Consider the following 12782-nt stretch of genomic DNA (forward strand, 5'->3'; position numbering starts at 1 on the left):
TGTGCACTTAGGAGGCAGAGGGAAGAGAACCTCTGAGTTCCAGAACAGCCAAGGCTATACAGAGAAACCCTGTCTGGAAAAACAAAACCATCAGGAAAGCTGGGCTGGTGGCACACTCAGAAGTGCAGGTGTAGGCAGGATGGGGTTGGGGGTGGGGGGGGCACAAGCATCTGCTCAGTGTGTCTGACCCTGGGCTGGACACCATCACTACAGAGATGTGGAAACATCCCTGCGTTTTGGGAGAGAGTAGACATATAAGTGGGAGTTGTAGGTGACCCTGATGGGGAAGGGCAGTGTTCTGCCCATGTGGTAAGGGCTTTCTAAACGTTGCCAAACTCAAGTGTCTAAACTCAGGGAGGATTGGATTCTTAAGGGAGACTGGGTCCTCCCACAGTGGGAATTCTGGGAGTCACTGTCAGCCTCACAAGAGGTAGGCATGCTGCTCTTCCAGTCCAGGTTGGACAACAATAAACAGGCAAAGAAAGACTGGCACTGAGAACTGGCTCAAGTGAAAACGGCTTTATTTATTATACTGTGTCTAGAGGCAGCAACAATGTGTGAGATGCCTTGGGGAAACCAAGGGAAGAGAACAACGCACCCGTTAAGTACAGAGGTCATTACAAGACAGAGCGATGCTGCATCAAGTTACAAACAGGCCAGGCTGTCATCAAAGCTGTGTAGGTTGAGGATGGGAACTGGGAGGTGTGTCCCGTTCTGGGCTAGCATGGGAGTGGTGGTCCCAGTCTGTAGGGCTTTCTATCAGTTCCTGAGCTCAAAGCCCTGCAGCAACCTTGGGCTGAAGTGGCATGGATGACTAAGACAGCCTTACCCTGCACTATGCCCATCAGTCACAGGGTGCCTGGGGCCACCATGCACCACTGTCAGTTTACTGTGGGTTCCTGTTTCTTATGGGCTCAGGAAAGGACTTGCAGCTGTGCCCGGAGCACCTGTGGCCCATTGGGCCATAAACATGCAGTGTCTGTCCCCTAACACTCAAGTAAGGTGGAGGTAACAACTGCTGGAGCAGCAGCTGCCAGGGTGGCGGGTGGGCGGGCGGTCAAGCGGCGTGTACAGTGTTCACTCAGGGTTTTGTTCCAGGCCTGGGATTTGCTAGCTTTTGTTTTGGCCACCCTGTTCTGCAGCACCTTAGTTAGCTGTGGTGCACAGAAACAGGCCTGCCGACCATGAGCACCATCGCAGGATGGGAGGGGCGGGAAGAGGACACCAGCACCGTCTTCACAACTACTTTGGGAAGTAGGTTGGGGTGGGGGTGGGGCAAAGTGGCCTCTCCCCTCATAGCCTACCAACCCACGACTGGAAGTGAGCAACATTGAGGGCAGTCAGGACCATCTCAGAAAGTCAAGTCAGCCCTGACTTCTGCTGTCACTCCCAGTGCACCTATCCCCAGGACCAGGAAGCAACTCCTAGACACAGGCAGGCGATGCCCATAGTGACCAGAGGCCCTGGGCAACCCAGCACATCTGGGCTGCGCTCCTGCAGGGTCCCTGGCCAGTGCCAAGTTTTTCTTTTTTTGTGCATTTGAATAAATAAAAGTATTTTTCCTCCTCACTTTTCTTTCCTTTTCCTTAAAGTTCACTGTGCATTATACAATCTAAAAATAAATGCAGTCAAGTCTATGAAATTTATAAATCTTCCATCAAATCTCTATAAAATACTGTCACTGATCATGTGACTCTCTTATACACAGATGCCAGGGGACCCACATTGGGCCAGCCCTGTATCACCTGACCAGCATGCCCCGAGCCAGAAAAGCAAAGAAATACAAAGTAAATGCACTTGTCACAGGACCACAGAGCCCTGCAGTAGTGGCCCTCCTCACCTGTCAGCACCACTCAGCCCAGCTGGGAACCCCTGACTCCTGCCCCAGCCCAGTCTGCACCCACTGCAAAGGCACGCCCAAAGCCACAGGGTTAACAGTGGGGTGTTCACAGTGACAGCAGGCAAGTTCCGAGAAGGGGGACCGCAGTTCAGCCCCCATCGGGCATGCCGGGCGTGCCTTTGGTGTCAGAACAAGGTGTTGGGGGCACATCTGAGAACTGTTTGGCCACAGTCCATGTTTGGGGCAGCACCCAGGGCCAAGGTGGAGATGGGCAGGCATTGGCTTGCTGGTGAGATAGCACCGGGACAGAGTCAGAGTCCTCGTCGTGGCCAGCCCAGCAGGCCAAGTCTTTATATTATTCTCTCTCACAGACACTTAGACGTCTCAAGAGGTTGCCTTGGACGACTTTGATGGAATAAAGTAAGTCAGAATTGCTTATACTTTAAAAAAAAAAAAAAACGATAAATACTTTATCTAAAACTATTGACAGTACAAAGTGGACCAGTCCAGCACCTCCTGCGGTGCCGCCGATTCACAGTGGCTCCATGTCCGGCTCCGCCGGCCTGGCAGGCAGCAGGCTTGGTCCACACCGTCCTTGCATAGGTCGTGGCTGAGGTAGTAGAAGTCCTAATTACCTGCAGGGAGGAGGGACATAGGTTAGGTACATTCAGTAAGTATGCCTCAGCTGAACTGCCCAGCAGGACACAAGGGCATAGGGGGGCATTTCTGGCAGTCACCAGTGGGCCCAGCCCCCTCCAGGTCTGCCCTGCTGAGTACCCAGAGTAGGTCAAATGGAGAGGTCTGAGCCCTAGGACCTCCAGGTGGCAATGGTCAGGCTGCCCTCTCTGCCCAGGCTACTGCCACCATACAGCCATACCCAATGGAGAAGGCCAGATGGCTGACAGCCAGGCAGGGTTCCACAACCTCTGTCCAGCAAGAGGTAGGTGGGCCCACCAACTCTGCCCCAGGATGCCATGCTACTCCAGGCAGCTTTCTGCCCATGGCTAGCCTAGAACCTTACCCACCAACTAGCCCTGATTTCTTCAGCACAGGAGGACTTGAGGATGGAGGCTGAAGGTAAGAATGCAACCCCATCATTAGGAACCGCCACAGGCTGGGAGCCTCACGGTGCATGGAGGTTACCCTGAGCTCTGGTCTACCACACTCAATCTCATCACTTCTGCTGTCCCTAGGTGGGGGGCTGAGGACCAGGTACTCTTGCACAGTGGTGGCCCTGCCTACCTCCCTTAGCCTCCCATCTCTACCACTCAGGATCCCAGGCATCTGCCGAGCCCTGCCAGCCGTCTTCTGGGTAAGAGGAAAGACGGTTTGGCTCTAGCCTTACCTTACAGAACATGAACTGCTAGCTAAGCAAGGTCTTTATCGAGGCTTAACCCCCGAAAGGTGCGCGGCATAAGGAGGCGGCATGCCAAGGGAAACCCACACAGCAGATGGCCCCGAGGTGCTGGCCTGTGGGGCGGCGGGCGCGGCCTGCGCCAGGGCCAGCCGGGGCAGGGGCTGGTGGTGCACCGTGAAGGAGGGGCGGGAGACCTTGTGTGGGAGGGAGGCGAGCTTGACAGATAGAGAGGCATTAGCAGGCTGCAGAGAGGCGGCAGAGGAAGGGGGTAAGAAAGCGTTGTTAGCCGGGAGGGAGGCCAGGCTCTGCAGAAGCACTGGCTCAGGGTTAGAAGCCAGCAGCGCAGGCGGAGGAGGCAAGGCGACGTTAGGAGGAGGGGGTGCATGGAGGACCGGCGGACCCGCAGGGGGCCGGCCGAGATGCTGAGGAGGAAGTAGGGGAGGTGGAGGGGGCGGCCGAGTCTCGACCGAGGCCGCGGCCTGAAAGGAAGAAGCCGAGGTGCTGGCCGCCGCCTGCAGCGGGCTCAGGCCCAGCGTGGCACTGCTACACACAGCCCCGCTGCCGACACCAGCTCCAAACGGGTGAGCAGAGGCGGAGGGCACCGCGTGGGTAAAGACACCTGTAAACAGGAGAGAAAAAGCAGCTTCAACAGGCGGCACGGTCCAGGCAGGCGAAGCAAGAGGAGCACAGCCACCAGCAGGGAGAAGCAGAGGACAGCGTGACTCTGGTCCAAGCGCAGGCACAAGCAGCAAGCAGGAGGCTCAGTGTGAGGACACTTACCTGTCAGGCCGAGGCCCTGCCCCTCGGGCCCACCTGCCCGCCCCTGCCCAGCCAGCACCGCACCACGCCTGGCCTGTGGCGCAGGCTCCGCTCCACCCTGCGTCTGAGCAGTCCGAGCAGGCCCTCCTGGACTCATTTCGCACCAGGCCCACTTCCACGGACCAGCCATGAGGCATGTGGGTGGTCTGCTCAAACAGGGGAGGCCCCAGAAGAAAGTACTGCCCTAGTTAAGTGCACCGTGGTCTTCTGAAAACAAGAGGCATGTGTTATGAGGCTAGCCAGCAGTCTCCTCCTCAGGCACCGCGGCAGGCGCCCGGGGCAGCCGACAGTTCCCACTGATAGCTGTGAGGCCTTATCCCTCTAGAGACCTTGGAAGGAAGCTCTAGTTGGCTGGTGAGGGACTAAGCTCCTAGACTGGGGCCAGAAGTCGGCCCTTCCTTGCCTACCTCCAACGGTTCCGCCGGCCACCCCAGAAGAGAAGCTGCCCATGGTGTGTGAGTTGGTCAGTCGGGTCGCAGTGGATGACACATGCACCAGGCCTGCGGCAGCTGGCACCGTGCTGAACAAGGACTGTAGCACAGAGGAGCCGGCCACAGAGCCCAGGTTGGCCTGCAGGGACATGGGGCCCAGAGTAAACTGGGGCCCAGGGGCAAAGGTACTCAGGAAAGGCCGGGGAGCCTGGGCAGCGGGTGTCGCACTGCCAGCAGAGGAAGCCACAGTTACAAGACCAGGGCCACCAAGGAGGCCACCTGGAGGCACAGCTGCAGCAGAGATGAAGAGGTTGTGGCCGCCCTTGAAGTCCAGCTCGCGGTCCCGGCCTTTGCTGGCCCTGCTGCTGTGTGGCAGTGAGGCCTTGTCCGAGGGCCCGCACAGGGGCAGGCTCTCTCCCGACTCCTTGCTTGTGGTGCCCTCACCCTTCAAGCCACCCAGGCCCTCCGGCTGCCGCCTGCTGAGAAAGGGGTTGGCCTCTGTCGCACTGTCCTTGCCCCTCTGGGACGAAAAGCTTAGGGAGGCACTCAGGCCAGTCACATCGGGGCCCTTGTGGGAGAGGGAAGCACCATCGTTGAAGCTGTGTAAACCGAGATCTGCAGCAAGGCCCCCACTGAAGGCCAGGCCGTTGGCAGGGTTGGTGCCAGGGCTCGGCCCCTCAGCTGCGCTCAGAGAGCCCACAAAGCTTTTCCTTGGGTGGGTGGGCAGCTTGGCCTCAGCAGCAGGCTCCTCCAGGGATGGCCGGAAAGAGAACAGGGGGCTGTGGCTCAGGGCAGAGCCGGCCTGCAGCGGACTGTCCACAGCCTTGGCCAAGCCCAGGTCAGAGATGGGTGAGAAGGTGGACTTCCATTTGCTGCTGTTGACAGGCTCGCTGGAGGGGACGGACTTCCTTCCCACCAAGCCACCACCTGATGGGAGAAGTCAGTGGCCGTGAGTAGACCTGGGCTGCTGCTTCCCAGGGCTGACTGCATGGTGCCAGGCAGGGATGTTGAGAGGTGAGGGGTTCTAAGAGGCACAAGCAACTTGAGACTTCTGTTGCTTAGAACATGAAGGCCTCTCGTCCTACCCTTCAGACCATTCATGTAGCATGCAGTCCCAGGCTGGCCTGCCCTGGGCACAGGGCTCCCCCCACCTTTAGGCTCCAGAAAACTCACCATTTTCCAGTGTCTTCGGGGGAGATTTGCTTTCTAAAGAGATTGTTGCAATTTTCCTCTCAATTCTGTGCAAAGAAAATGGTCATTTAGGTGAGTCTGTGTGCTGAGAGAGGATCTGAAGACTCTTAGGAAATAAAGGAACAGAGCCAGAGTAAATCTGGGCAACTGGCAGCACTAAGGTCTGTGTGTGGGCTATGGGAGAAGATCCAGGTGCATGGTGACAGCTGTGTGTCCCCAGCAGACAACCTGTGAGAGCGAGTTTGCTGTCCCAGCCCTGCCGAACGCAGAGCTTAAAGCAAGAGAGGCACATATTAGTGGCAGGCAGCATATCTACTCCACGATGGTCTATAGTGGTGTGCTTGGTGGGTCAGTATGAATGTCAGAGCCCTGGGAATATGACACTGGGTGGATGGCAATCTTGGCCCTGGTCTCAATGTCAAAGCATGACCAAAATTCACATATGCAGTAGTAACTCCACCAGGACATTCAAAAGGTGGGCAGACGGAACCTCATCAATGCTCAAGTGGCCTGCTGGGCATACAGTGTAGGTGGGGAGAAGGGGGCACATATTGGCTCAGGCACAGAGGGCCTCACGGACATGCCGGCCCAGTCCTCATTCACCAAGAAAAGCAAAGGTAACGAACGCCCAGTAAGAACACTACCCAGATCAGAGGTCAGGATGGAAAAGCTGGGTGACAAGAGTCAGTGCCTGGTCCAAGACTTTGCAGCCCTTGCAGAGCTGCCCATTCCATGCTCACCGGGCACTGCTGGGCTCGTCCTCAGAGCCTGGCTCCTCATCTGAGGTCAGTGGTGAGTAGTGGGCCCCATTGGGTGGTCCCAGGGGCCGCTCCTTCCTGAGCACCGGAGGCTGGTCATGGTCCTGGTAAGGGGTGGGCGAGCTCTTCAGGGAGCTCTCAGGGGATGAGATGGCTGTAATCTCCAGGGGCTGGTTGATGTTGCTGACCTACGGGGTCAGGGGAGGGCAGATGAGCCACATGCTGAGGCTAGGGTCTTGGGGACCTTGTAAAAGTACAAGTAGTAGGAAGAGGAGAGAGCCCACCATTGTCCCTGCCGCCCACCCCTAGCTGTTATGTCTCTGGATCTGTCCTGCTGGACTGCAGCCCGCATGAGTGGCACTTGCTCCCCCTGCCCTACAGTGCTGTACTTACCATGGAGTTGAGATTAAGAGGAGACCCCGAGGACTGTGTAAAGAGACCAGCGACAGTTGGCAGAGCCCGGCGCTTGGGGGACACACCCGTGCTAAGATTAGGCGTTCCAGCTGACGCACGCTTCCTTCTGCTGCGCTTACGACTGTCCTGCCCATGGCTCTGCACACAGTCCCCTCGAGTGCCAGAGGTCAGGGGGCTGTGCCTGGTGGAAGGTGACTGCTTGGAGCTGGCGCCAACTGAAATGCTAAACACAATCCTCCTCTTTGCTTCGCTCTCTGGGTCTGAGAAGGCAGGATCAGAAGGCAGTTCCCCTTTGCTGGAGTCTGGCAGCGAGCCCTGGGTGGCCACACTCAGGCGGGGACTGGCTGTGAGTTGGTGGGCAGGAGAGGCAGGGCCTGAGTTGCGGGACTGCGACAGGAGAGGCGGGTGTTGTGGTGGTGTGCTGCGAGATCCCATGCTGGCAAAGAGGCTGCCAGGGCCAGAGGACTCATCAAAGACAGCAGATTCCATTCCAGAGGCCAAAGGTGCTGGGCTGTTGGTCAGGGCCCCACTGATGGCCACTGAGCCAGCATAGAAACCTATTAATGAAAATAGCAGTTTCTTAAGGAAGACAAGAAAGCTAAGCATACCGGTGGGGTGATGATGACACCTCATCCTGGGAGGGACAACCTGAGGTCAGGGACAGCTTTCTAGAAGAACTAGGGGCTACAGGGCTCTGAGGCCGGCCTCAGAGCACCAGCAGGTCTGGGTGGGCCAGGCTCAAAGAGGAGGCAGCCTCCTGACCTCAGTGACCTGCAAACACCTGCCCTTGCTGTGAGCCATCTGAACCTTCAAGGCCTGGCTGACCCCAGCACAGGAAATGGTCCAGACTTTAAGCATCCCTTAGGAAAAGGTACCAGGCTGGCCCTAGCCCAAAACAAGTCCACAAGGGACAGCCATATACTAGTCCTCTACCTTCCCCAAACAGGACACTGGGCTCAGAACCTCAGGGCTACCTGCTGTGTGACCTCATGTCCCACAATGGCAGCTCCCTCCTCCCCAGGAGAAGCCCCAATGGGGCAGGGGTGCAAAGGTCACCTGTGGGCGCCATGGTGAGGCTTCTGCTTCCTGCTGCAGCACCCCCTGCACCATGGGTAGAAGCACCAATCTGCTTCTCAAGTGAGGATGAGGAGTCTCGGGGCTGTGGCACAGGGCTGGGAGTGCTCCTCTGCAAGAGAGAACCCACCTGGTGAGCGCAGGGCCAAGAGCAGCAAGCCCAGCAGGAGGCAACAGGGCAGAAGGGCTGAGGGCAGGGGAAGCCACAGAGGACAGAGCCGTGCTCAGCTCAGGAGTCCAAGCCAAAAGGCCAGGTCACATCAGGTTAACAAGGAGTCGGAGAGCCAGGTGGTGGTGGCGCATGCCTTTAATCCCAGCACTAGGGAGGCAGAGGCAGGAGGATCTCTGAGTTCAAGGCCAGCCAGGTCTACAGAGTGAGTTCCAGGATAGCCAGGGCTACAGAGAAGCCCTGTCTCAAAAAAAAACAAACAAAAAAAAACAAACAAAAAAAAAACAACCAACCAACCAACCAACCAAACAAACAAACAAAAAACAAGGAATGGGACAGGGATAAGATGGTCCCAAGCTAAGGCCAGACACAACTACATGTTCAGTTCAATCCAACCTGGGACAGACAAGATCCTCAGCATCCTCAGCAAACAGAAGGCAGGGTCACACTGTCTGCCTAGCCCACCTCTGTGAACAGGTCACTCATTATTGACCTAGTCAGCTATCAGAAACAGCAGCCCAGGCCATGCCTGACCCTGCTGCTTGAGTGGCTAATACCGTCCTAAGAGGACTTTTCTTTCTTCTCTGCTTCTGCTTCTTACAAAACACACCCAGGACCTAACTACATGGCTGCAGCATTAGCTGTGGAATTGGCAGTTCCGGGCTCAATCTCAACAGCATGTGACAGTCATAAAGTCATAAAGACCAAGGCTGCTCCTAAAACCAACCACAGCCAGTGCTACCTCCACCATCTCCACCTGGTCTGGAAACTCACCGCCCTCTCGGCACGGCTGGGCAACACCACGCTGGCCAGTGGGATGCTGACGGGCAGCTTGTTGGGCTGCACTGTGCTGAGTGGAATGCTAACAGGTAGGCTGGTGATGGTCTCCCCATGGCTGCTGTAGGTACGCTCCTTCACACCCTGCCAATAGATAGCCACGTGTCACTCAGGCCTGGGGAGCTCAGCCAGACCCACCCCAGAAACTTTATCCTCAGGTCATAGGCTGGTAGCTCCTGCAAGGTCCTAGTGTGAAGCTGAAGACAATGTGCACACACACTCCCTAGATCCTTCTTCCCGATTTTGAGACCTGTCACTGTGGCCAGGCCTTACAAGGACCCTGCCCACTCCTCCCAAACTTCATCCCATCTCTGTAAATAAAGTGGAGAACCCGAATCCTAGGCACCACTCCAGATGTCCCAAGCAACTCACTAAACCCTCCTCCAACGTGTCTCCCTCTGAGTCCCCCAAGGACACCTAAGGGAGGCGAGTCGCCATCTCCTCTCCAGGTCTCCACACTACACTCCATGCATCCCTCAGATGAGGACGCCCTTGGGCGCACCGCACGCCCTCAATCACTCCTCACATGGCAGCCTCTTTGGAGCAGCCCTTACCTTCTCACCACCCTTCTCAGAGGTGAGGGGCGAGGTTGCCGGGGAGGCCAGCGGGGGATCCTGGGGGCTGAGCTTCATGCTGTTGGACAAGCCAGGGCTCTGGTAGGGAATGCTGCTCTCCTTGGCATGCTCTGGCCTGCAATGAAAGGCTGGTCACTCTGCCCATGCCCAGCAGGCACATGGCAGCAACAGTGGCAGAGCCACTACGCGCACTTGTCCTCACCGAGGGTGTGGCTCACTGGTAGCTGCTTTGCTAGCCCCAGTGTGGTCCTGGCTCAGGTGCCGCCTCAACACAATCTTGGCAGGTGACAACCGGGTGTAATCAGGCAAAGCCAGGCCAGACAGCTTCTCTAGCCGAGGCCGGCCACTGTGGCTAGGGGTACAGGGTACAACCTCCTGGTCCAAGGGGGAGGCCAGGTACTGGGGGGTGTTCTGCTTGGATGAGGGCCGACTAGCTGCACTGCAGAGCTCATAGCTGGCAGCGTGGCCATTCATGGACAACTCAGGGCTCATGCTGTTGAGGTGTGGCAGGGAGATCTTGGCACAGTCCAGCTCAAGGCGTAAGCGTCCAGCGTCAGCCTCCAGCTCTCGGCCCAGGGCTCCCTTGCCACGCAGATGCAGGGACAGAGCGTCATCTGGCGGTACACAAGACTTCAACTGCAGGAGCTCCTGCTGGCGCTGGGTCTTCTCAAGCTCCACAATGCTGATCTAGAGGATGGGAAGCTGTCACAGAGCAGCCCAGGTTCCACCCAGCAGGGTAGGTGGCACATGGTGGCCCAAGGACATGCACACCCCCGTTGTCCATCATCACAGATGCCCTTCGGAGGGTGAAGATGGAGTCTGATGCATCACACTGATACTCTACCTGTAGCTCCAGGCAGTGCCGTTGCTTCTCTGAGATCTGGCTCCGCAGGGCCTGCTTCTCTTTCCGCAGGTTCTCCAGGGACAGTGTGGACCAATCAAGTCTCAGCTCCTCGCAGCGGGCCCTGAGCTGTGGGTATACGAACAGAAAGTCTCAGTAGCCAAAGGGAGCGAGGGCCAGGCTCCCTGGGCAGTGCAATGGATTGTGCATTGTGACACAGTACAGGACCATGACAAGAGGGACCATGCAGAATCCAGCAAGTCTGGCGCCAGAGCACACCTCTGGTCCAGTGAGTGGGCAATCAAGTGCTCCTCCTCCCACACGTGCGCACCCCGCAGTGGCAGCCCCACACACCAGCCGCAGGCTCTGGCTCCGAAGCTCGCTGTTGTCTTTCTCCAGCTGCTCTGACTGCGCCCGCAGCTGCTGGTTGTGGGCAGAGATTTCCTTCTGGGCCTGGATCAGGTCATTGTAGGTCAGCGCCTTCACACCCAACTGGGGATGAGAGGGCAAAGCACGGTGAGTAGAGTCCCAATTCATAGGAACAAGAAAGATGACAGCTACCCTACAGCTCTGACCGAATATAGCCAAGGCAATTCCATGTCAGTGCTTCCAAAAGGACAAGGGAAGCTATCTTTGGTTGCCCCACCAAACCCTGGGTCAAGTATCTGCTGAAGTGGACAGGCGGCCTCAAGTCACCTCATCCAGCTTCTGCTGAAACAGTCTGCGAATCTCTTCCTTTTGGGCCTGGCAATGGCTGAAGAGCTGCTGGGCTGTGCCCAGCAGCTGTGTATTCTTCTCCTGCGAGGAGGGAAGGAGAAGGTGAGCACAGAGCCCTAGGCAGCCCTAGGCTGAGACTGACATTAAGGCAGAGCCCGCACACCTTCTCCTGGTCCAGAAGCTGCTGCAAGTTGGCCTTGTACTGCGGGGTCTTCGTATACGCCAGGAACTGCAGGTACTGAACTTTGAAGGACTCTGGAGGTACACACACACACACAGCATGTAAAGCAGGGCTGATGCAGGACCATCCTGCAGTCATGTCAGCTTTTCTTAACACTGTGGGAGGTTCCCTCCTGGCAGATTGGACAGCCCTAAACCCCGAGGAGATCTGTCCTTCAAGTAAGAGACTTGCCAGCCTCCTGGGTGCAGTGAGTCGTTCTACAAAGCCCCCAAGCACTGTGATGGCTCTCACAGGTCCCCAGATATGGTCCAGGATGCCTGAGGTGAGTCAGTCTCAGCTACTCACAGGGGCCAACATAAGCCAGGCCATGCAGCAAGTGGGCTGGACTGGGGCCCCACCACTTGCACAGCCCCCACAGAACTGCTTCAAGGTCAGAGCTATGACCCACCTAAAAGTTTCTGCAGCGCAGGCGGGGTGGGTGCCACTAGCAGTGGGTTGGGTGAGTGCATCTGCGTGCTCGGAGGTAGCTGGTAGAATGGGCTGTGAGGGGCCCTGTATGCATCTGCAGGAGAGAGAAGGGTCGCCATCGGCTACCAACCAGGATCCCACACTACTGTGGGCAACGCATTTGTCCAGTGAGGGTTTGAAGCAGCTATGGGGTCCAACCCACACTGGGCTCCACCCTGGTTGTAGTGGCAGGCCGGGCACGAGGCAGAGTACCAGTCACGCGAATGGGGACTCGGGTGGGCAAGACTCTCACCCACTCTGCCATGCAGAAGAGAGAGAGGCTTACCCTGGGGTGAGGCTGAGGGTGGGGCTGGGGGCGGAGAGTGCAGGAGATCCAGTGCACTCTGGCTCTTCTTGGACTTGCGCTCAGCACTGGCAGCACTCATTTTCTTGGGCCGCCCCCGTTTCCGGCCAGCCATCTTTCTCCCTTTCTTGTTCAGTTTCTTCTTCCGGGCTTTGGAGGGAGATGGCTTTTTGACAGTAGCCACACCTGATTTTTCTTCCTCAGCACCAGAATCCTGGAGGACACAGGCAGGCGGGTAAGGGCCACAGCAGAGTGGCACCCCAGTCACCTAGCAGCCCTGGGCCCTATGCTGGACAAGGTGTCCATCTTACCACGGGGGCTTCGGCAGCAGATGTTTTGCTCTCAGGGACTTTGGTGGGCGTGGTCGCATTGCTCTTGTTCTCACGCTGCTGCCTGCGCCTAGCTGCCTCCTGTTCCTCCTGAAAGAAGTGCTGGGTAAGTGTCCAGAACGCTGGAGGATCCAACTCTGCTCCAGCACGAATGAAGCAGGCACACATGCAACACGCGTGGGAGAGTCCTAGTGCATGACTTGGGCCCCACAGCTCCTCTGTGGGGAAGATATGAGCCTGTCATGGTGCTGTGGCCCAGGATGCCCCTTGCACTGACAGCTGCAGGACCACATGGCAATGACAGCTCATGGGGAAATGCCAGCCAACAGAGAGACCCAACTGATAGGGTTGCCAAAGAGCTAGACAAAGCCAAACCACACATTAAAGACCTATGTCCTCTTGCCTCAACACAGCCACTATGACTTGAATCCAGCTGCT

At 57.2% G+C, this 12782-nt stretch overlaps 1 protein-coding gene across 5 annotated transcripts in view; it reads right to left on the bottom strand.

Moving 5' to 3' along the window:
• Positions 1 to 504: 504 nt before the first annotated feature.
• Dot1l (DOT1 like histone lysine methyltransferase) overlaps positions 505 to 12782 on the bottom strand; it is a 39543-nt gene continuing 27265 nt past the window's right edge. Inside the window, exons 13-29 of one of the 5 annotated variants that reach the window (XM_052165630.1) lie at positions 12327 to 12434; positions 11998 to 12229; positions 11653 to 11766; positions 11187 to 11278; positions 11003 to 11104; positions 10661 to 10798; positions 10310 to 10435; positions 9668 to 10152; positions 9445 to 9580; positions 8828 to 8974; positions 7867 to 7996; positions 6790 to 7367; positions 6379 to 6584; positions 5621 to 5685; positions 4424 to 5374; positions 3186 to 3816; positions 505 to 2475 (exon numbers count right to left, since the gene is read on the bottom strand). In XM_052165630.1, the coding sequence (XP_052021590.1) occupies positions 3221 to 3816; positions 4424 to 5374; positions 5621 to 5685; positions 6379 to 6584; positions 6790 to 7367; positions 7867 to 7996; positions 8828 to 8974; positions 9445 to 9580; positions 9668 to 10152; positions 10310 to 10435; positions 10661 to 10798; positions 11003 to 11104; positions 11187 to 11278; positions 11653 to 11766; positions 11998 to 12229; positions 12327 to 12434 (4206 nt within the window). In that variant the 3' untranslated portion in view covers positions 505 to 2475; positions 3186 to 3220. Of the gene's footprint in view, positions 5375 to 5620; positions 5686 to 6378; positions 6585 to 6789; positions 7368 to 7866; positions 7997 to 8827; positions 8975 to 9444; positions 9581 to 9667; positions 10153 to 10309; positions 10436 to 10660; positions 10799 to 11002; positions 11105 to 11186; positions 11279 to 11652; positions 11767 to 11997; positions 12230 to 12326; positions 12435 to 12782 lie in introns of all 5 variants that reach the window. The other 4 variants (XM_052165628.1, XM_052165632.1, XM_052165631.1 and 1 more) reach the window with 4 other exon arrangements.

The sequence above is a fragment of the Apodemus sylvaticus genome, chromosome 20 (assembly GCF_947179515.1).
Source record: "Apodemus sylvaticus chromosome 20, mApoSyl1.1, whole genome shotgun sequence".
Classification (NCBI taxonomy): Eukaryota; Metazoa; Chordata; class Mammalia; order Rodentia; family Muridae; genus Apodemus; species Apodemus sylvaticus.